The following is a 22898-nucleotide window of genomic DNA, read 5'->3' on the forward strand; positions in this document are numbered from 1 at the left end:
GCATTCAATATGATCCTGTGAGGTGTTGTACAAAAAGTCAGTATTACAAAGGTCGTAAGATGTCCACGTGTAAACTTAAGTGCATTTACATCCTTGCATATACAGCCTGTAAACCCGATTCAAAAAGAGTCAGGGATCCTATTTATAAGTTAGATGTCAACAGCCAAAGTCTCTGTAGAAAACATGGTGATATGTCGGTGTGCTCTTTGTTTTTGCCTCTCTGAGCACATTCAGTACACGCCAGACAGTGATATCCTCAGTTTACATCTTAAAAATGGAGCATCATCCTTTACTAGACATATATGGGACATATACCACAGTATATCATATATGCTGGTGGTTTACATTCAGGTAAGTTTCATAGTTTTAAAGACATTATCTTAGCAGAGGGAAATCATGCAACTTTGATAATGTCTTTGATAAGCTCTTGGTCTTTATGCACCTTAATCCACAACATCTTTAGTTGTTTGTCAGATGATTATGGTCAGGACTCATATTCAAATGTGTAGCCGATGCAGTGTAAACCTGTCCTTATCTTGTCTGGTTGTGAGGAAATTACATATTGACACAGTAATGCGCTTGTCACACAGTTGCCGGCAAGATTGTGTCGTGGCAGTGGGCAGCAAAAAAGTCAAATTTAAGACAAACTGTAAGAAGCACTAAAGTACTTGTTTAGGTTATCATGGATGGTGGACGTTTATGCTATATGTTGATTGGTCAAGGAAAAGACTCATGACCCAGTTGTGGGCTCCAGTTTCTGGGTCAGTCAAGACAAATGAATCAAATATGAAAGCAGAAATCCTGCCTGAAACACCTTCACAACATTAAAAGCTTCTCTGATTATGTTTTGCGGTTTCATATTACCTTGCAGATTAAGTTCAACATCCACAGGGTAGATTTGTGGTTGAACATGTTTATCAACTGTAAACATCATGTTCAAGATGTTAGTCCATCAACATCCAACAGTCAGGGATGTTTGTTTTTGCAGCTGCCATAAAGCACCAACAGTCGACAGTCAGACAGGGAGAAATCCACTGTAGAGGAAGCGCATCACCCACAATGCAATGCAGCAACATGACAGGTATGTGCTCAGTAAAGGGCAGAAGTCCTACATTTTTCTTAAATACACCACTGGCTCTTTTTTATATTTTTATATTGCTTTCCACCAACAGTACAAATTAAACCTGAACCGGTTGTCTGCAGTTGCCAAAGGGCATTGTGGGAAATGTAGGAAGTCACTAACTCAAGTGACTAAGCAAATAGATCTTATTTTGTTTTCTTAAGGAGGTACACCAAAAAGTTATTTACAACACTGTTCCACAACATAAGTGGAATAGAATTTAATTTCACAAGAGTGAAATAATAATTTTTGGATATCAGTATAACAGTGAGTGAACGAAACCAAGGACTTCAATCGAAGGTTTCCAACAATGAATGTCTGTGATGTGCCCAATCCTAACATACAGCAGTTAACTTGATACTCAGATATTGCTGTAATTGGCAGTAGTACTTGTGAAAATATCTGCATTATCATCATTATCTGATCTTTCATTTCTGATGAGTTTGTGTTTATGAGATCTCACTGACTGAAGGAGCTGTTTAAACCTGTCCGTCTCTTCCGTGGCCTCTGAAAAGGTCTCATGAGGTAACTGCAGAATCAGTGTCAGTGTCAGTTTCATATGGACTGCACCTATGAGATCTTAAACTCTATGGCAATGACAGACACAGTGACAGCCTTTTCTTGAGTTTCATAGGAAGCCAAGCAGATACACTCTAACAAAGTGGTTCACAATCCATTGTCACTTTGTTCTCTGTCCTCTTATCACTGTTATTGCTTTAGTGATCTACACATTCAGGATTCGGGCATCTGTTTCAGATAGTATGGCAATATAACATAAATCTGTGTCCCTCACATTAAGAAAGTGTTTATAAAGTGTTTGTATGCTACAGAAATGCCCCTTTGCTACGTCAGTGACTGCATAGTTATAAAGACGTCTCCACACAGGAGCCATGTCTGTGGAACGACCTGTGGTGGTGGCAGTTGTCGCTGCAGTGGACAATAAGCACTGGGTAGCAAAGAGCATCGTTATACTCAGGGGGTTCCTCTTCGTCTGTGGCGAGACGCTCAGATAGACAGCGGGTATTTTCACTGGGGCTCTCCTGCTCATCCAGACTGCCGCTCCTCCAGAAGCAGCTGCGTTGGGAGCCGTAGCGACGGGCCAGGGAGAATCGGCTGCTGCTGAAGGGGATGCGGGAGCTGGCACCGGTGCAGATGCTGAGGGCGCTCCTGGAGAACACAGAGGAGCAGCTCATGGTTCGATGGCAGCGCTCGCAATTCTGACGGATCCCGCTGAAGCTGGACGGGCCCTGGGCCAGGTCCATCAGGCCAGCCTCTGAGTAACTGGGCACAAGCTGCTGGTTGGACCGAATGTGCCACTCTAATTCAGTACTGTCAATTGTGTTAACACGAGGGATGCGACGCCAATATGGCCGCTCGTCGCATGGGGTCACCGGGAGGTAATCGTGCCCAAAGAGCTTCTCCACACGATAGTGGACGTATGCGGTACGATACTCTGTGAAGACTCTGAGAGGCCAGGAGAAAGTGAGGAATGAGACGAACCAGAAGACGTAGTGGGACAGATACCAGGGGTGGTGCTCTGGGTCAGACATCACCAGGACGTACTCCTTCAGGTCAATGTTTTTCAGGTGCATGCCCTCCCTGGCTTCCATGTAGTCGTCAAGGCCCTCGTTGTCGGTGAAGAACCTTGCACGTTGCGTAAGGTAGGAGTTCTCTGACTCTACGTTGGCAAAACTGAAGCACTTGGTGAACCGCATCTTTGTGAGAGCAGACTTCTCCAAGCCCAGCAGCTGTTTTGAAACATCTTTCACACCACAGGGACTGTAGTCATATTCCGCTTCAGCCACATGGGTGTTGACACGTTCATGGTAAACCTGGGTGCTCGTGTATGCGTCCCCATTTCGGTAGCGTGTGACTTGTCGAGTTCGGCGAACATAGTGGTAGCTGATGGCCTTCCACCAGATGCAGGGTTTGGCCTGCTGCATCCTCTGGACACGCTCGTAGATGCCTTCCACGTCCACCTTGTGCTGCAGCTCATTCTTCACATGACAGTGCCAGCACTCCACAAGGTAGACTAAATAGAGCATGCCCAGTAGGGCCAGAGGGATGTAGATATAGCCATCAGAGCAGGGGGTGTCATGGTACATCATGGATTTCCCTTTGAAGGCACTGTCAAAGGTGAGGCGGGTGACCTTGGTGACATGACACCAAACCATCGCCCCCATGCAGCCGTACATGAGAATAGAGAGAAGCAGGCATTTCCAGAAACTCTCCCGACACAGGGACTTTCTCAGGGACTGCTTCAGGGGTCTTTGCTATTGAACAAAGAAACAAAAGAACAAAAGAAAGCATGATATAGATGGATTTCAGATCATTTGTGAAATCTTAAATGTAATTGCACCCTGCAACATTGGTGGCACAGTCAAGCTTCTTAACACACTTACTAAAATTAATGAATGGGTCACGCACCTATAGTAGTAGCCCTGACAGCAGTAGATGATAAGAAAGTTCTTTGGACTCTGAGGATATTTTTATGAAATTTGCATTGCACTGCATAGACTGACAGGTTTAAAAAGATGTAAATAATAAGCCTTAAATGTGACATGAAAAACAGGAGAGGTTGGTTTTGGCAATAACGTATAGTACAATTCTTACTGCAGGCTATAAGATTATGTGAATTTTCAATAAGCCCACTGACAAACGATGCACCTGCAGTGTGTTACAGCCTGCACATCATGCATGGATCCATTAAGGCTCAGAACAAAAAGGCATGTATTGCTCAGATAGTGGATGCGAGCGAATAATACCTCCTCTCTGGTGTCCTCCTCGAAAACGGTGGTGGTGCTGCTTTCAGTCGCCGTGGCAGCCGATGCTGGAGGGGACATGATGCTGGGCAGCTGTGGATGGGGATAATGACAGGGCGTGGAGAAGGAAGAGACCTCACCACCTTGCTCTGCAGCGTCCCTCCGCCGAGACCCGTCAGACCGCGACCATCCAGAGGTTCAACACCCGAAGAAGAAAAGCCCGAGGCTGGCGGACCGTGGGCATGATGATCGGTGGGGGAATAAACAGCAGCCCGGTAATAAGTGGATCTCTCCGGCGGCTGGGAGATGAAGAAAAGGCGGGGGTGTGTCTAGAGGAAAGCCCGCATCCTGGCCGTCAGTGCCGCAGTAACATGATCGCAGGTTGTGCTGGCTGAGCGGCTCGTCTCAACAAAATGAAGGTGCCCTGCATGGTCCTCAGAGACCACCGACTCTCTGTCTGTCCGTCACAGTGAGGAGGGGGACAGGGGGACAGAGGGTCGCTGTCCCTGGTACTGACTGAGGCAGGTGCACGGAGGGATGTTGTTGCACAAATCTGCCACTTAAAGGGAAAATTCAACCAAAAAAGACCTTGTACTAATCTGGAGATCAGAGCAGTGGCGGGCATTTCATTCCATTAGCACCAGTACCATTTCATTATTATAATTATTGTTGTTGTTATCATTATCATTATCATTATTATTATTATTATTATTATTATTATTATTATAAGTCGTATTATTATTATTATTAGTAATATCAGTAGTAATAGTAGTAGTAGTAGTAGTAGTAGTAGTTGTAGTAGTAGTAGTAGTAGTAGTAGTGTTATTGTTGTTATTAATATTATTATTATCATCACTGAACTACAGATTACTGATTAGATTCAGTTTATCGAAGAAGCAGAAATGTTGCTGTCAATGTATAAATGTCAAGAACATTATGAAGTCTACCAGACACTGAATATATAAACACAGTGTTTGTTGTAGTTAATTCTATTTTCTGAATTAAAGGTTCAGTGTGAAGGATTTAGTGACATCTAGTGGTGAAGTCGCATGTTGCAGCTGAATATCCCTCACCTCATCCTCCTCTTCCAAATATGAAAGAAGACTGTGGTAGCCTGCAGTCGTCATAAAACCTCTAAAGATGTTTAGATGGTCCATATGAGGCTGCTGTAAAAAACATGGAAAAACTATGTAGATTAAGTATTTTCAATATAAAGGGCCCATTCTAAGGTAAAGAAAAGAACAATTTGGACCATTTAGATGATTCCACATTAGTGAAAACATTACTAGGAATATTTTATATTCAATTAATGCCAATAAATCCATTTCCCCTAAATCGTACACACTGGACCTGTACGTTTTTTTCCCCAAAATAATACTGGAAATTACACCATGGCAGGCATTTACATGTAGTATTAAAAGACTGTACTTCGAGCCTTACTTACTTTATCTTTAATATTTTACACATTTGTCTATATTTTTTTTTAAGTGCAACCAATTCCATTCTGTAACATACTGTACATACACATCAGACATTTGTAACAAGACAAAGAGTTTGCAATCAGTTGAAAATTCACTGACTTATGCACATTTTACTTGGACAGACCTCCGACCTTAAATGTGCATCCCCCTTCCCTCCCATCAAATCCACCCCTGCATAACAGCAGTATATTTGTTGATCAGGTGACGCATTTGGAAGTATTCTCTATTCCAAAAACTGCTAACAACATTGGTCTGCTTAATCATTTTTATTAACTGCAAATACATTTTCAATTTTTAATTTTCCCTTCTAAGGCTTACAAAATAAAGTATCTATTGTAATTATAATAAAAAATAACATAGAGGCATTCGAATACAAAAAAATCATCACGTAAATTTGATACTCTGATTAACATATATACTTTTTATTGTATTTTCAAGTTTTATATTTTAAATCATTCATTAGTCTCATATTTATTGGTTGTTTATTTATATGTTTGTCTTAAACAAGTTGAATCATCTTCTGTTGAAGGCTACTGCTTTCTCTTGCTGAAATTTCATAGAATAATTAATTAGCTAATGTCTACTGTGGCCTCAACACTATGTCTAGAATCACCCTGGTTTTGACAAGTAGTATTTAAATTCAGGTTTAAAATGATACTTATAACGTCTTGAAAAGGTACAAAAATCTATTTGGAAAGTTTGAAAAGTCTGAGAAGGTGGAGGGAAATTTAATTAGTTTGTTTAGCATTAAGTTACAATTCACCTTCTGTCTGTGATATGGAGGTCTATGGTTTTATATGTTTTACACAAGTATAAATCATGTAAGAGGTTACACATGTTGCAAAGTAAAAAACAATCCATTCATGTGCTTACAACTGCAATACAGCAGGTTATTTATAACTTCATTTTGAATCTGAATCAATAACGTGTGCAGACTTGACCATTGTTGATCTGAAAAGCTGTCGTCCTATAGCATAGGGGGACATAACATTAGACCATGAGGAATTTATTATTGTAAAGAGAGGAGTCTTTGTTTAGAACAAAACCATTTCAGCTGCAAGGACGTTTCTTCCATTTGATCACATTGTGTTCCAATCTCTTTACTCTTTCTCCCAGGGTCTCCTTTTCTGATGACGATGGGAACTCTTAAAAGGAAAGAGAATATATAACATTGAATCATCACTTCTCATTAGACCCATGTCTCCAACTCTGAGACAGATACATTTTGCACCTTGTCAGATTATTGTCCAATTAATTGGCAATAAATTTAATTTTAAACATGAATTCTGAAACATTCATGTCACCAGTGGCAGAGCTACTTACAGGGTAGATGTTGGAGAGGTTGCTGAAAAGCACTTGGCCTGCGCTCACTTTGTTCCTCACTCCCCGTATGGTCCCATTTTTGCTGCAGATGTTGATGCGTTTGTTGCTGAAGAGCATCTCCCTCTTGGCACTGGCGTACAAAAGCAGGTCATCAGGTTCGCAGCCGCTCTCGTCCACAGCGGTCTCCACCACCAGTCCATTCAGGTGGCTGTTGGCCTCACTGGCGGGAGGCGAGCTTCCCTGTTCTGCCTCCGGGCTGCTGGCACAGTCAGAGTCCACAGAATCCGACACTGAGCCGCACCAGGCTGTTTCATCCTTGAACACCTCCGTGAGGACCCTGCCGCTGTTGGCCGATGCCACTCTAAACCTGACGGTTTTAACAGCCTTCTCTTTCTCCTGTTTCACCTTTGGCCGCTCCATTAAAATACAAGATAGTCTTACATGTTCACATCCCATTCAGAAAATCCATCTCTTTCAGCCTAAGCCATAGTGAGATGCAATTATCGAACAATAAAATCCTAATTGAGTGAGAAGGAGCTGAAAATACCACGGGTACAATAACTAGACACCCATGTGTTTAACAATAGATGAACTTCTGCCATGGTAACAGCTAAAACAGGCAAACAGTAAACTGATCTTTCTATGTTCAATAATTAATCATGGTTAGTGTTCAAGCAGCAGATAGGCTACAGGCTCCACAGGATAATGTCTGCTCAGCTGTTTCAACTGAATATTTACAGATAACCTTCCACTGCCCTCATCTGACCTTGAAGTCATTCTGAGTGCACCAATTTATCCAATATTTACCAGCTTGATCAGGGATCAGAGTATGTAGAAAGGTGGTTGTCGTACAAATCCACAGATTTCTTTTCACTTTAAAAATAATAATTATACACTTGAATTAGATATCATTTTTCTTTACAAGATAAAATTATAAAAATACATCAATAACCTGTTTAGATGCCTAGTAATCTACTTATCTTACTAATAATTTTATAAACGTTTGTTTGTCTGTATGTGGAGCACGTTTCTTTTGAAGCATTCATCTTATTGGCTTCACAATAGGTATGTGTATTGTTAATTGGTCAGGGAAGTGCAGTGTTGAATTTGGTGCAATCTTCTACGTCCCCTGATAAACTACGTCAGTGGTCGGTACCTGGGTAGAACCTTGGGTTAAAAATGTAATAATGCAAGTTCCTCTGTATTTTATGGTAAACAATGACATGATATAAAATCTTCATCGCAGATAATCCAGGTAGGATGAACACAAAGTTTTTTCTAACTTCGTTCTGCACCATAGACTGTTTACAAAAAGATCTGCACACAACGTCCAGCACACAGACAATAAAGACTGACAGTATAATGTGGAACTGTTTGAGGAGGAATCACTTATGATAAGGAATAGGTCTGAAGTAGCACTGGAGCATTAACACAGGACAAGAGAACATAACATTACAAACGAGCAGGTTTACAACGGGCACTTCACTATTATTTTACAATACTCACTTTAACATAAATTGGTGTCTCAGGCCTTGACAGTAATATTATATGAGGAGCAGTTATAATATTTTTCTCCTGGAGTGCATCTACTAGAAAATTAATAGGATCCCTTCCCTCTCTTCATGTCCCCAACCGCAATTAGAAACAAACCTGCAAGTGTAATTCTCCTCCGTTCCCATAGGTGGCAGTCAGACAGATTGACTGAATCGCCACAGCCACCACCGACGCTGGAGACACACGTGTAGCACAGTGTCAACATGGGGAAGAGGAGCCAGAACAAGCAACTTTTCACTAGTTTATCCAAGAAACAGAAGAAGCACTTGAAGGAGTTTGGAGAGGAGCATCCGTTCCATGATGCGTGAGTAGCACAACAAACTCCAGCCTGCGTGACTGCTGCTATTCAGCTGCGGTGTTAGCAAACCCGCTAAATTACTCACCCGGCTGTGGCACAGTTTAGCCGCATGATGCTAGCTAAAGTTGTGTGTAGTTAGCAGAAACAAAGCTAATAAAGTCCGTGACGTTGACAACGACGTGTTCTGGCTGAAATGCATTATTTTGTGGTTCGAAGATACTTCCGCTTATTGTAAACGGGTTATAATGAGACCTAACACCACACACGAGGAGACCCACAACACAGGGTCAATGTCAAATAAATGTGTTGTTAATGTGGTTCTTTACTGTGGCTATTTAGCTAAATGGCTGGAAACAAAGAAAAAAGTTAAATTACACATGGTAGAAACTCTCTCTCCCTCTCTGTCTCTCTCACACTCTCTCTCACACACACACACACTTTCTCTCTCTCACATGTTCTCGATGTGGCTTCTGTCAGAACTTTCAAGGACGAGCTTTCCTCTCTTGAATTGTAATCTTCTCTGAATCCTAATTAATGAATGGGTGGATCCTCAAGCAGCCCAAACAAAGAGCTTTGTAACATGTCCTCATTAATTTGTTGTCTTCGAATATGTTTGTTTTCTAAGTTGATTCATTTCCTTTTGTGGGTCTTTTTCAAAGCATCAACGAAAAACCTGAACGAACTGAAGTAGTGGAACTGGTGAGTAGAACTGCACGTCAATCCCACTATATGCAATTTACGATTGAAGTGATGTTTTAATTCTGCTGCAGAGATCATATTGTATGTAACCTCTTCCAATATTATGACGATAATGTGTCCTCACAACTGTTATAGCCAGCCAGCCCTTTGGGATCTGATGCGGAGCCCGATGAGCTAGAAGAGGAGGAGGAGGAACCAGAGCAGAAAACAGCCTACCAGAAACTTCTGTCAACTCTCAGCCAACAAGAAGATAATGACCAGAGTGAAGAGGATGACAGTTCTGATCAGGAGGAGGTGGAAGAAGAGCTTATTGGTGAAGGTGAGTTGTTTATTTCCAGTACATGTGAACATCTTGATGTGACTATATTTGCATTTCACTAAACACCGTTGTGCTGTTCATAACAGAGGACAGTGATGGAGTTGGAGACGAGAGCGAGGATGGTGGTGAAGAAGAGGGAGAGGAAGAAGTCGCAGATGCAGATGAGGTTCTGACAGAAGCGGTTGACGGGGAGGAGAAGGATCAAGGAGACAAAGAATTTGTAGATAATGAGCATGAGTCCCAGTTCTGTCTGGAGAACAACTTCATCGGTGAAGAAGGACAAGAACAAACGGCAGAGCAGGAAGACAGCAAGGAGGAGAAAGGTGGGGACAATTTATATTCAAAGTCAGAGCTATCTGTTGGTTTTTCAAAAACAATGCATTGAATTATTACTCGGAAAGTAAAGATGCATTTTGAGTTGCATGTTTTATTATGTCTCTGCACTAGGGGTGGGATTTTTTCTTTTCTTTTTCTTTTTCAACGTGAACGACTCTGCTTGGATGCAATAATATCAACTTTTCACTGAATTAGAAAACTGATAACGATGTGACTACAACTTGTTTTACTGTGTATATTTTCTCTGTGCAGACATGTTTTCACAGCATTTACACACAGAGCTCAGTGAAGAAGATGTGCAGAGGATAACATCTGGCAGTAAAACAAAGACTCAGATCACGGTATTAACAACATCATTTGTTAAATTCTACCAGTGAACATTTTTTTCATTGAAATAAGTCCTAACTATATATTCTGCCTTTGCGTTTCTCTTACTCAGTGGCCAAAATTAGGCACTCTGCTCTGTACCAGTCCCCTGGAGAAGTTTGGACCCCCTGGCCCTCAGAAAGTCACAAAGCTCCCAGATTTCCACAAAGTCTTGGAGACTTCCTGGAAAGATCTAAACCAGACGTCCGATTCTAAAAATGTGGCGGAAGAGATCAGTCCTTTCCAGCTAGAGCTGCTGGCCCTCATGGGTTCCTACAAGGATCTATACTACCCAGAGACCTGTCATCTGACTAAGCACCCTCAGGTGCGCAGTGCATACTGTCTACATGTGCTTAACCATGTACTGAAAGCCAACTCCCAGGTCCTTGCTCACAATGCTCAGTTAAGAGAGCCAAAGACTCGGGCTAAACCCGGAGCTGAGCCACAGGACGAACCCAGAGACCAAGGTCTGACCCGGCCCAAGGTAAGCAATTGTGTACATTTCATTCGGTATCTTTACAGAGCTTCATTTGTTATTTGTTACAAATAATGAATTGCTTTATGATTATGGCTGGGCAATAAAATATCTTCTTGAAATAAAATTAAGCGCAATATTTACCTTTCTCATGAATGGGTCAGGTGCTGATTCTGGTGCCGTTCCGAAGCGGAGCTCTGCGAGTCGTTCAAACGTTCATCAGCCTGCTGGAAACCAAAGGCAAGAAGATCGTGGTCAGTAATAAGAAGAGGTTCAAAGAAGAGTTTGGGGAGGATGCGGATGAAGAGCCGCCCAAAACGCAGAGACCGGATGACTACCGCGCCATCTTCTCAGGCAATGTTGACGATCACTTCAAGATAGGTACAGTTTGGAAATACAATTTGACCCACGTTAAGAAAACCTGAGTTCTTGAGCCTGAGACCCTGCTGCTGTCCTCTCTATTCACCAGGTGTCTCCATTGTAAGGAGCAGTGTGCGACTATACGCCCCCTTCTACTCGTCAGACATCATCGTTACGTCTCCCCTGGGCCTGCGAACAGTGCTGGGAGCAGAGGGAGAAAGTCAGAGAGACTTCGACTTCCTCTCCTCCATTGAGATGCTGGTGATGGACCAGGCAGACGTCTTCCTCATGCAGAACTGGGAGCACATCCTGGTAAGTTTGCTAACAGATTCAGGAAGGTGCTGTCATCAGTGTTCCCTCTTGGAAAATAGTCATTTATTTATTTTGATGCTCTCCACATTGATTTGACATCCATTCAGTTTAGGTTTGTTTGCACTTAGGCCTAAAATTGGTAGGAAAAACGGATAGTAGGAAAATTGAACATCGTAACTTATTATTTGAAAATAAAACATTCCTTCGAATGTGGTATAGAGTCCCTATTCAAACTGTAATGTGCCTGTTCAAATTCAAAACGTTCAGCCCTTGAACCTCATCAGCCCATCTGGAGTAATTTGCCTTGTGATCCAGCAGGGGGCGCTCACTATAAGCTTGGCCCTGACCCTCTTGATGTACTGTATCAGTTGAGGGTGATATTTGATTTATTATAAAACATCACATTATCCACTCTCATCAGCATTTGATGAAGCACATGAACCTCCAGCCGCTGGACTCCCACGACGTGGACTTCTCCAGGGTGAGAATGTGGAGCCTGAACAACTGGTCCAAACACTACAGGCAGACGCTGGTGTTCAGCTCCATCCAGGAGCCGCAGATCAACAACATCCTGACCAAACACTGCGCCAACTACCGGGGACAGGTAACTGCTTTAGTTCAACTCATCATTAGGCAACCCTCAGTTGTTGCAGCAGTACAGATCCTACTAATCTGCAAGATGTTCCAATATAAACCTGTCCTGCTATTTTACTGACCCTCTGAGGTAGAGAGTTAAACACAAAGCCATTGGCCATCACAATTTAATTTGTATTTTAATAGACAGTTTATTCATTGTCATTTGAACTTGTAAGTAATTAGGAAAGTCCTTTTGTTTTTCCTGTTTCAGATTGTCACTAAGAACATGCCCAAAACAGGTTCCATCTGTCAGGTGATGGTTCAGCTGCCACATGTGTTTCAAATGTTCCCCTCCGACAGCTTCATGGACCACGATGCCCGGTAAGATCCTCCCACAGGTGAACCATCACAGCCTGACTATTGACCATGTCATCTCTGTAAGATGGAGTCTTTAAGAATTCAGTTAAAGTGCTCTGTGGAGTGTTCTTGCAGCAGTCGTGCTGCAAGAACACTCCAGGAAGCCTTTTTCTTCTTCAAGTCAAGAAATAGAATATCCACAGTTATTCCTTGAATACTGTATCTCTCATTTTATTTGTTTTTATGCTAACTTTTAAGCAGTCATACTAATCTTCACTAATCTAAACTTAAACTCACTTAAATAAATTAGTTCAGGAGATCTTAACATATGATTGTATGTTCCCAACAATATATTCAATGAGTCTTCTTTCCACTCTTTTCCATCCCACAGATTTCAGTTCTTTTTAGATAAAGTGCTGCCTCAGTACAGGGACTCAGTTATGTCCCACACTCTGATCTACATCCCCTCTTACTTCGACTATGTCCGCCTGCGTAACTACATGAAGAAAGAGGAGATCAACTTTGCCAGCATCTGCGAGTACACCACCAAATCAGAGGTGTCCCGAGCCAGGCACTTCTTCCAGAACGGGGAGAGACAGTTCGTGCTCTTTACTGAACGCTTCCACTTCTACAAGAGGTCAGTTGTTTTTAATGCTCCATCAGGCAGTTTCACATGTGTTGGGTTCTGTGATGGCTTTGAGGAGGAGCTTCTGTTTTCATCAGATGTCAGTGAGGTTCAATCTGCTGGTAAATCTCTCCCTTATCATGTAACAGTGTTTATTACCTTTCATAGGCACAACCATCTGTGATTACATCATCTCTTTTACAGAGTTCAAAAGTTGGACCTGGTGCTTCACTTATGCATTTGTGAAGAGCTAAGGGGTTCAGTTTAGACCTCCATCAAGGCCTACATTTCTACACCGTCATGATCATTTGGAAATTCTTCTAAAACTATTGCCGCAAATTAAAAAAGGTTGATTCCCTCCTGAGTCCACATAGTAACTGCTACACATCTGTGGTAGTTGACTGAAAAAACCCGTCCCCACTGGGTTTACATCCTACTTACATAACCTGTGCAACGGCGGTCAACAAAGACAACCGTGTTTGCAGCGATTGTAAATAATTATTTATGTCGCGTTCAACACTGGTAGCTGACGCTAACTGCGTTTTTTCCAGCTGGAAGTTATGTGATAGGAGCCTGATGAATCAGCTAAGGCTAAATCGTAACTGAAAAGACTCATTCAGAGTGAGAGGAGTTTCTACATCATCGTTTCAAACATCTCTGCTTCGGCCCGTCCAGACTGAAATGAAGCACCGGAGCTTTCGAAGCCAGCAGTGTTTCCAAACTTAGACACGGGGCATATCCACAGCAGAGTTGATGCATTTTCAAATGAAAAAGTTAAAATTTAAATCTGTTCAATACAGATTTTTTTTGGAAATTTGTGAAAATGTTAGTAATCTTAAACTTTCATACAAATGGCCAATGGTGAAAACATAACCTCTTAAAACGTATTTAAAATGTCTTAATCTAACTGAAAAGTCATGAATCCTGCAGAAACCCTGAACTCTGACTTATTTCTTTTTTCAGGTACACTATCAAAGGGATCCGCAACCTCATATTCTATGGATTGCCCTCCTTCCCCCACTTCTACAGCGAGGTGTGTAACATGCTGGCATCGGACGTTCAGGGAGAAGCGAGCAGCTGGACCTGCACTGCCCTCTACTCGCGTTACGATGCTCACAAACTGGCTGCCATCAGCGGGGCGCAGCGAGCCGGACAGATGCTGCACTCCAACAAGACTGTTCACCTCTTTGTTACAGGAGGGGAAGATAAAGCCTGCTGATGGAGCCGGACAGATAAAAGAGGGACCACCAGGCTAAAACCATAGTACATATCGACTGTACATGTTAAATCTTATCAGGTTTATACCATTACACCAGGGCTCTGTTCATATCTGGTATCAACATGTGTCTTTGGTGATCTGAAGTGGACAGCTCTTAGTACATCAGTTCAAAGGTGGTTTTACAATTTGTCCCCACATGCATCTCCAGTGATCACTTAATCTGCTTTCAGACATTCACTGAATGTGAAAGACAAACTGTGGACAACGTCCGGACCCAAATCTCCAGTGTTACTAATAAAAGTAGATAATTTCTGTTTACAAAGACCAACTCTTGTCTTTAACTGGTCAGATGCAGCAATGCACCTCTTATGCTGAGGCTGCTGGAATGGAAGAGAAGAAGAAGACATCCAAACAGTACACAGTGTGTCTCTTCCATGGTGTTTTCCAGTGAAACCAAATTGCTCCAAGTTCTTGTGTTCGTGTGTGCCCTCATAATTGATGATGACATGGAGTAAGCCAGTTTGCACCATTTGTGCAGCTTGTGTTGTGACCACATGTGGCTCAGACCAGCTCCGAATGTGGTCCGAGGAATTGGATGTCAACACGTCCTCGGTGCAACGTCAGTGGATTCACACTTGTAATTAGAGCTACCCACATGTTATTAAATTCCCAGGTATGAACAAGGCCTGTGACGACCGTAGATCAGGTGTTGACGTCAGGTCTGTTTTAGAGGTTTGCTGTGGGAAGCATAACTGGATCAGTCCTTGAGAAGATTCACTCTTATGTCATGAACTCTCACACACATACACGCTTGAACACCTTTAGCTGGAAAACTGTCATTAAGTTACAAAGTGACAAGATCGTAAAATACCAGTGGTTTGTAGATCAGGTTGCAGGTGATCGCTGTGATAAACACCATTAGCTATTTGGATGTGTGTTTTCAGATTCAACATATAGAATAAATATTTGACTGTTCATATATAATGTAAAATATGTAATTTCTTTTATTACATAAGTGTTTTGTAACAATACCTGTCCCTGCTGAAATAATGACCAGTCTGTTTTCATGGTCGTTACTATGAAGGCCAACCCAATATAAAACTGCTTGAAATGACTGGGGTGTTGCTTTTCTTGCTTGGCAAAGGATTTTAGGAATTTGAAGCCAGAGGAATTTTAAGTAGTTATTCAAATGCTAATGCAGAAAGTGGAAAGAAGAGAAGGAAATGAAACGTCAGGTAATCTTTAGCTTAATGCGAAATGTTTGAGTTGAATTTGTGGGGGGGGGGGGTGAAGCAAGTGGGAGATGTATGTAAATGATTTCTAGATTTACTAGAGCCCACTTTACTCAGGGTCACTGCACGTTGGATAGGGTTTCATCTCCCGACCCTGAAACAAATGAAGGGAGCACAGCCGAACCAAGACGAGGCCGTGACAGCATCTTTGAAAAATACAAAAGGTGCACAGTCACAAATTAATACTCAGTTGTATGAACCACCCACGTAATAATTAACTTTCTGGGTTGTTGCAAGAGTGACTTTGGCCACAGAATTACAGTGCTTTCTCCCCTGGACAAGGCGTCAGACGTCAGATGTGATTATGGAGAAGAAGACAGAGAAGCTCAGCCTGAAGCGAGAAGTGGGGCTGGCAGGGGCCGTGTCCCTCATCGGAGGCACGATGATTGGATCTGGGATCTTCATGTCCCCGCAGACGGTGATCTCCACCATCGGCAGCCCCGGTGCCAGCCTGGTGGTGTGGGCGTGCTGTGGCGTCCTGGTGATCATGGCCTCCTTCTGCTACGCCGAGCTGGGCACCGTCATCCGGGAGTCCGGGGGGGAGTACATCTACATCCTCCGGACTGCGGGGCCGGTGGTCGCCTTCATGCTGATCTTCAGCTCGGTGCTGTTCGTCAGGCCTGCTGGCGTCGCTGGCATCGCGCTGAGTTTCGCTCAGTACGTGGTGGCTCCTTTCTACCCGGACTGCCCCCCTCCAGAGCTGCTGGTGAAGTTCATGGCTGCAGCGGCTATCATCACCCTGGCCACCGTGAACTGCCTGAACGTGCGCTTTGCCATGTCACTGCAGGTGTTCTTCATGGTGGTCAAGGTCCTGGCCCTGGCAGTCATCATTATAGGAGGAATGGTGATGCTCGTCAGGGGCAACAATGAAAGCTTTAAAGATTCTTTTGAGAACACCAATGTGGGCATCAACCCAATTGGCATTGCTTTCTACCAGGGCCTGTGGTCCTACGATGGCTGGAACAATCTCAATTATGTGACGGAGGAGTTGAAGCGTCCAGAGGTAAGTGAAAGGAGATGAGTGGAATGGGTTATTTCACTGAGGAAATTAGGTGGGAACAATAAACAGTCAATGCTGTGGTGACCCTTTCCTCCCATCATCGCCATAAAAGATCAATTAAAATTACAACCGTATACAAAGGTGGAGAAAAGCAGTAGAATTTTATTGCTGCGGACTCTATCGTTTAAACCATAACATTACCCAAGATACAGTCGATTATACTGGGGATAAACCAGTTAAGTTAATGTTTGATCTTGTATATCCACTGCCCACATGACTTGACACAGTACATTTTGTCACTTGTCATTTGCAAGTACTGTCAAATAATCTTTCAGTTTAAAATACAAATGCTTATCAGTATCAGGAAAAGATGAGTGAATGAAACGTTTCTAAGAGCAATTTAGACTAGAAAACAAAGAGATTAATGTGCACGTTTTCATTCCGAAAGAAGAAGGAATGTGAATTGTGACCTTGTCCAGTTCATTCCCTTATTTATATTTTGTCTTCAAAATTGATGTTAAACACACACCTTCAAGCTTTCTGCCTCGGGTTCCAAATACCATTCGAAACAAGGCAGTCATGAAAATAAATAGAAAAACTCTTAGAGAATTCTGAGCAGAAAATGTAAAACGAATCTAGAAAACCTGATCATCGGAATGAGACACACTTCAGCATCAGGACAAGCTCCACGTCCTGTTCCATCACATATCCATTCAGAATGTTATTTTAAAACATTTATTTGAACATTCATTTCAGTTTCTAACAACTTTTCCATAATTTTACTTTTTCTGTGACACACTGATTTTTCATTAGGTTTCTCAACTAAATGTTTCTCTACATTCAGCTTTAAATATCAAACTTTACTGAAAAAAATATTTATCTATACATCGTCATCATCCTTCATCTCTGACTTCACAACAAAAACCTGGAAACTAAACAGCCATTGAAGGGAAACTATAGCTGCAAAATTGTCATCACATCAACTGCAGCTATAATCCCACTAATGCTTTTGAATGACACACTGTAACATGATAAATATGTCCGATCGCCCATGTGTGTTTGTGCTGTGGACACATTTCTGCTTCCTGCATATGAAAGTGATGATGTAAAAGCTGTTGTGGTGTCGAAGGGAAAGCCGCAATTTACCGATTAGATTTAAACAGCAGGTGTGTCTGCGTCAATTACGATGATGTCAGAGGCTTTAGTGCTGATCACTATAGAATCATGTGTTAGTCATGTGTTAGTATTACTGAATGCTTCGTCAAATGCATAACACACACAAGTGCCCATTTCTTCTCAGCTAACACATTTGAATCTGGAGTATCTATTACAGCTGAAATTAAAAAAATGAATGAATATCAAAATAGAGTGAAAGAGTGAAGCAACATTTTAGTTATTATTTAGCAAAAACTACTACTTTATTTACATACTTCTTTTTTGACAGATTATTCCAAATGGTAGGACTGAGAAGTTATATTAACTCATATAACTATTCTGTTGCAGCTAAAGTATTTCTTTGATTTGTTTATTTTTCCAATAAGTGTAAAACTCATCCCACAAATTAATCAGTATCAGATGCATGATAGGAAATGGTGATTGACTAATATGAGAATACAACTGGAAGTCATATTTTAGAACATAAGACAAGATAGATAATATTAATTGTAACAACAACAATAATAGTAAAAATAATAATTCATATTGTTATTATAATATAATTTATATTGTTACTAATTGTTATTAAAAACATAATTCATAGAGAAGTTTTTAAGAAACACATTTACAAAGCACTTCTTGGACGATACTGTTTTTTTTATGAAAGACAACAGTCACAGTAAAGCAATAAAAATAAACAACTGGTTAAAGGCACTGAGAAACATGTTAAGGACTTGGCTGCACCTTGTTTAAGTAGCTGTACAATATTGTTTTGACCTCCTAATCTGAGCTCAGCTCCAACGTCAGCAGTGATAGTCAATAACTAGATCTGTGCAGGACTGTGAGGAAGCAGCCGATCGCAAACGATGGAGAAAGGAGGACAGAGGCTCAACCTGAAGAGGGAAGTGGGGATATTAGGAGCAGTGTCCTTCATCGCTGGAACCATGATGGGATCTGGGATCTTCATATCACCCCAGTATGTGCTGGCTACTATTGGCAGCCCTGGGGCCAGCATGATTATATGGGCCTGCTCTGGGTTGGTGGCCATGCTGGGGGGCCTCTGCTATGCTGAACTGGGCACAGTGATACCAGAGTCCGGGGGAGAGTACATCTACATGCTGCGGACAGTGGGGAAAGGGGTGGCGTTCATGTTTGTCTTCAGCTTCATCATGGTCATGAGGCCCGCCAGTGCCACAGGAATCGCCCTGAGTTGTGCTGAATACGTCGTGGCCGTGTTTTACGATGGCTGCGCCCCCCCACAGGTGCTGGTGAAGTGCGTGGCTGCAGTGAGCATCATAGTGCTTGCCATCGTTAACTGTCTGAGCGTGCGCCTGGCCACCGCCATCCAGGTGGGGTCCATGGTCGTAAAGGTGCTGGCCCTGGCAGTGATCGTGCTCGGAGGCGTTGTGATGCTCTTCCAGGGAAACGCACAGAACTTTGACGGGTCATTCGAGGGAACAAATGTTGGCGTCAACTCCATTGGTGTTGCTTTCTATCAGTGCTTGTGGTCCTATGACGGCTGGAACACTTTGAATTATTTAACTGAGGAGCTGAAACATCCAGAAGTAAGTTTAGTTCAGAAGTAAGTTCACTTTTGAAAGTGTGCTGTTGGTAAATATTTTTGATGTTTATGATGATGTGGTTGTTATATAGTTATGTAAGTGTCAAACACATTAAGATCATACTAGATCTACTATCAAGTTTATAAATCATTAATCATTCCTAGTGCATTGGCCCCTCCCACAAAAAATACATACTTTTTTTCGTATGTATTTATAAGTCACAGAAATAAATTTAAGCATACATTTCATTAAATATGTATAATGCTTATATCCACATCAGGGACTTCATCGTGAACTCAAATGAGAACTTTCGGGGTTAGGAGCTTAACAAACCACAGAGGAGTTAATTAACCTACAATAAGCCTACAATAAACAGTTTTTACAGGCCTATAACAAGTTACTGGTTATCCAGAGACGGTATCAGTGTGTTATCTCAGCGTTTGCTCCCCAAGGCTTCATAACAGCTACACTGAACTTGAACTTGTGCTCTCCGGTCGGCGCGGCCATGGCGGACAAAGGACCCGAAAGCATGAAAATGAAACGAGAAATTGGGTTGATTGGAGGCGTGGCACTGATTTCGGGAACAATGATCGGATCCGGTATATTCATGTCCCCACAGTTTGTCCTGGCTTACGTGGGAAGTCCTGGAGCAAGTCTGTTGATCTGGGCTGTTTCAGGAGTCATAGCCATGTTCGCAGCGCTCTCCTACACTGAGCTCGGCACAATCATCCCTGAATCTGGTGGGGAATTCATCTACATACTGAGAATCTACGGGTCATGTCCTGCTTTCTTTGCGGCGGTCACTTTTATCTTGGTTGTGAAGCCGTTCGGCATCGCGGCCATGTCGATTAGCATCGCAGAATACGCCACAGCACCTTTCTACGTGGGCTGCCCTCCTCCACAGCTGGTGGTGAAGTGTATTGCTGCTGCGACCATCTTGGTTGTTGCCACAGTAAATATCCTGAACGTGCGCATTGCTCTAAGAATCCAGGTGGTCTTCTTGGTGGCCAAACTGGTGGCACTGACATGCATAGTAATAGGAGGGATAGTGGCGCTCACACAGAGCAGCACTGTCATTGTAGAAAATCTGAAAGTAGAGAATGCATTCAAAGGGACTCAGTATTCTTTGAGCACTCTAGGAATGGCTTTTTATCAAGGACTCTGGTCTTATGCTGGCTGGTACAACTTGAACTATGTCACTGAGGAGCTGAAAAGACCAGAGGTGAGACTAACACACTGGAATGTGCATCTGTGCTTAAGTCAGTAAATAATTCTTAGATAGGAGGAGAGTCGATTAAAGATAGTTCGCTCGAGAGGGAAAGAAAGGGACGAAGAGAGACATGTCTGTCGTTGTTTACTTTAGACAGGTTGAGGGTGGGTTTCTTCAGGAGAGGGTTAACTCTTGACAGGAAAGGGTTGATAAGATGGGTAAGAAAAGGAAGAAGATTTGGAGTAATAGTTTTTATGTAGATCTCTGTACTTTATGTGCCATTTTAAATAGGATATATAAATATACAGTATATATTTATACTGACATATACCAGTGAGAGAGGTTCAACGCCAAACCATTTTTCTGCAGTTATAAGATACAGTTTGTTATTATTGTGACCCCTGTTCTGGGAATCTGGGTCATCGTAAAATAAGTTATAGATAATGGTTTATCTTAATCTTCAGATCATTTGTATAAGGAAACAAGGACAGAAACAGTTGTGGTCCTGCAGGCTATTACTTTCAAAAACGAATCTCTTGTACATTATTCAATAATTAACCATAGTGTTACCAGGACACAAAGTCAAGCTCAGCCACGACTGTAAACTTACTGCAGCAGATCTCTGTGCTCATCTCCTCCTGTGCATTCAATTGGCAAAGCTCATTGAAGCCGCTCTTACTCTTCCTCTGTCCATGGCAGGCCACTTCACAACCCTCCACCCCTGCACCTCCTTTTCAAACTCAATCTTACTTAATCAATGTTCTGTGCCAGGGTCAAAGTAAATAGATGCTTGTTTTAATGCTGCAATGTTTCATATCAAGCTGAATTACAGAGCTTTTATATTGAAAAGTTGTGAACTTGGATCTACAGATTGTGTCGGTTGCCTAGCAGACCGGTAATATCAACATGAAATGAAAAAAATAGCACCAGCGTAGTAAATAATTCAAAATTATATATAAACCACAGAAATGAACAAAAACAAAGCAATCTCTGCTTTATTTTATGAAAAAAAAGGCTATCAAATTTTCACTGCAGATGAACCAGGTAGGATGAACACAAAGTTTTTCTAACTTCACTATGCAACAAAAACTGTTTCTAAAAAGCTCTGCCCACAAAGTCCACTTAACTAATAATAACAAAATAAATATATAATAAGTGACAGTATATTTTTGTCTCAGGTTAACCTTCCCCGGGCAGTTGTAATAGCCATTTCTCTGGTGACTGGCTTGTATCTGCTGGTGAATGTGAGCTACCTGACAGTGATGACGCCCAAAGAGCTCATGTCCTCCAGCGCAGTAGCAGTCACCTGGGGGTAAGGCAACACCCAATCACACATTGTGGAAGGGTGGGTTAGTTCTCATGTTAAAATAACTGACCAACAAAGGAGGAAATCTTTAATTTCCTAACATTTTAAACTGTGAAAAAAAAAATGTATGATGCACCAAACCTCTTGATATTCTTTCTTCCCTTAGCAGGCGTCTTATGAAATAACCTCCTCCTTCCTCCACAGGAATAAGGTGTTAGGGAGCTGGGGCTGGATCATGTCTGTGGCTGCTGCGTTGTCAGCCTTTGGCTCACTGAATGGAACCTTCTTCAGTGGTGGCCGCGTGTGCTTTGTTGCTGCCAGGGAAGGACACATGGTGATCATTTATTTATGTAATAGAGGATATGTTAAATTGTTTGGAGTAAGATTGTTGTCACAGGGTGTGTTTTTGTTTCGTAGCCAGATATTCTGGCCATGGCTCACGTCCACAGACTGACTCCATCCCCGGCTCTGATCTTCACCACCATCGTCTCTCTGGTGGTGCTGATCCCAGGAGACTTCCAGAGCATCGTCAACTTCTTCAGGTGAAGGCCGCGTCTGCGTTTCATCATCATTTCTTCAGAAAATAAATGTACAACCTGTTTGTGGTCAGCTGACATTTATTGTTTTTACTGTTGTCAGTTTCACCGCCTGGTTTTTTTACGCCATCACCTTGTCTGGACTCCTTTATCTCAAGATCAAGAAGCCAGAACTCCCCAGGCCGTACAGCGTCAGTGTCACATATACTTTTATCTTTCCTTTCAACAATGATAATCTCAGCTTGTAAAGATAAGATATACAGAGAGAGATCAAGGTTGTGTAATTGTGTAATTTGTTGACACATTTATTTCTTCCTCTCTTTCGCAGGTTCCCATTATACTCCCCATCCTGGTCCTCATTGCAGCAGTATTCCTTGTGCTGGCCCCCATCATAGACAGTCCTCAGATTGAATACCTCTATGTGACTTTATTTATCTTCAGTGGAATCTTAGTCTACATTCCCGTCATCCATTACAAGCTCTGCCCAGGCCTGTTAACGAGGTTAACAGTGCTGCTGCAATTGTTTTTAGAGGTCGCACCTGTGGAGAAAAACTTGTGATTTCCATGTTAATAAACTGCTTTTTAACTATACCCTCGTTTTTTACTGACACTCAAACCTTGTGGGTTGCAGTCTGTCCTCGGCTGTGCACACACA

At 42.2% G+C, this 22898-nt stretch overlaps 5 protein-coding genes across 5 annotated transcripts; 4 read left to right on the forward strand and 1 right to left on the reverse strand.

The window, feature by feature from the left end:
• Positions 1-1983: 1983 nt before the first annotated feature.
• Positions 1984-3963, reverse strand: LOC128451347 (transmembrane protein 151B-like). The gene is made up of 2 exons (XM_053435143.1): positions 3886-3963; positions 1984-3393 (listed from the first exon to the last, which is right to left on the reverse strand). Exons 1-2 carry the CDS (start codon positions 3961-3963, stop codon positions 1984-1986), a joined length of 1488 nt encoding a protein of 495 aa, XP_053291118.1.
• A 4437-nt stretch (positions 3964-8400) lies between these two features.
• Positions 8401-15297, forward strand: utp25 (UTP25 small subunit processor component). The gene is made up of 12 exons (XM_053434277.1): positions 8401-8544; positions 9198-9237; positions 9373-9556; positions 9643-9879; positions 10145-10233; positions 10332-10742; positions 10898-11114; positions 11203-11405; positions 11827-12009; positions 12253-12362; positions 12730-12975; positions 13927-15297. The coding sequence occupies exons 1-12, from the start codon at positions 8444-8446 to the stop codon at positions 14180-14182; spliced, it is 2277 nt and encodes a 758-aa protein (XP_053290252.1). The 5' UTR covers positions 8401-8443; the 3' UTR covers positions 14183-15297.
• Positions 15298-15751: 454 nt separating this feature from the next.
• Positions 15752-22834, forward strand: LOC128451578 (b(0,+)-type amino acid transporter 1). Its single transcript, XM_053435458.1, has 6 exons — positions 15752-16477; positions 21580-21713; positions 21912-22041; positions 22125-22249; positions 22347-22434; positions 22572-22834. Exons 1-6 carry the CDS (start codon positions 15779-15781, stop codon positions 22800-22802), a joined length of 1407 nt encoding a protein of 468 aa, XP_053291433.1. The 5' UTR covers positions 15752-15778; the 3' UTR covers positions 22803-22834.
• On the forward strand, positions 16501-19375 carry LOC128451580 (b(0,+)-type amino acid transporter 1). The gene has a single exon (XM_053435460.1). The coding sequence runs from the start codon at positions 18496-18498 to the stop codon at positions 19213-19215; it is 720 nt and encodes a 239-aa protein (XP_053291435.1). The 5' UTR covers positions 16501-18495; the 3' UTR covers positions 19216-19375.
• Positions 19425-21145, forward strand: LOC128451579 (b(0,+)-type amino acid transporter 1-like). The gene has a single exon (XM_053435459.1). It carries the CDS (start codon positions 19697-19699, stop codon positions 20456-20458), a length of 762 nt encoding a protein of 253 aa, XP_053291434.1. The 5' UTR covers positions 19425-19696; the 3' UTR covers positions 20459-21145.
• Positions 22835-22898: the final 64 nt, after the last annotated feature.

This window comes from Pleuronectes platessa, chromosome 11, assembly GCF_947347685.1.
Source record: "Pleuronectes platessa chromosome 11, fPlePla1.1, whole genome shotgun sequence".
Lineage (NCBI taxonomy): Eukaryota > Metazoa > Chordata > Actinopteri > Pleuronectiformes > Pleuronectidae > Pleuronectes > Pleuronectes platessa.

What these genes read in the sequence shown, in the direction of transcription:
- LOC128451347 (XM_053435143.1), bottom strand. Translation starts at nt 3,963, where the DNA reads ATGTCCCCTCCAGCATCGGCTGCCACGGCGACTGAAAGCAGCACCACC. An exon ending in AGGAGGACACCAGAGAGGAG is followed by an intron (nt 3,394 to 3,885) that starts GTATTATTCGCT and finishes TTTGTTCAATAG; the next exon opens with CAAAGACCCCTGAAGCAGTC.
- utp25 (XM_053434277.1), top strand. Translation starts at nt 8,444, where the DNA reads ATGGGGAAGAGGAGCCAGAACAAGCAACTTTTCACTAGTTTATCCAAG. An exon ending in AGACAGCAAGGAGGAGAAAG is followed by an intron (nt 9,880 to 10,144) that starts GTGGGGACAATT and finishes TTCTCTGTGCAG; the next exon opens with ACATGTTTTCACAGCATTTA. An exon ending in AAACAAAGACTCAGATCACG is followed by an intron (nt 10,234 to 10,331) that starts GTATTAACAACA and finishes TCTCTTACTCAG; the next exon opens with TGGCCAAAATTAGGCACTCT.
- LOC128451578 (XM_053435458.1), top strand. Translation starts at nt 15,779, where the DNA reads ATGGAGAAGAAGACAGAGAAGCTCAGCCTGAAGCGAGAAGTGGGGCTG. An exon ending in AGGAGTTGAAGCGTCCAGAG is followed by an intron (nt 16,478 to 21,579) that starts GTAAGTGAAAGG and finishes TTTTTGTCTCAG; the next exon opens with GTTAACCTTCCCCGGGCAGT. An exon ending in GCAGTAGCAGTCACCTGGGG is followed by an intron (nt 21,714 to 21,911) that starts GTAAGGCAACAC and finishes CTTCCTCCACAG; the next exon opens with GAATAAGGTGTTAGGGAGCT.
- LOC128451580 (XM_053435460.1), top strand. Translation starts at nt 18,496, where the DNA reads ATGGAGAAAGGAGGACAGAGGCTCAACCTGAAGAGGGAAGTGGGGATA.
- LOC128451579 (XM_053435459.1), top strand. Translation starts at nt 19,697, where the DNA reads ATGGCGGACAAAGGACCCGAAAGCATGAAAATGAAACGAGAAATTGGG.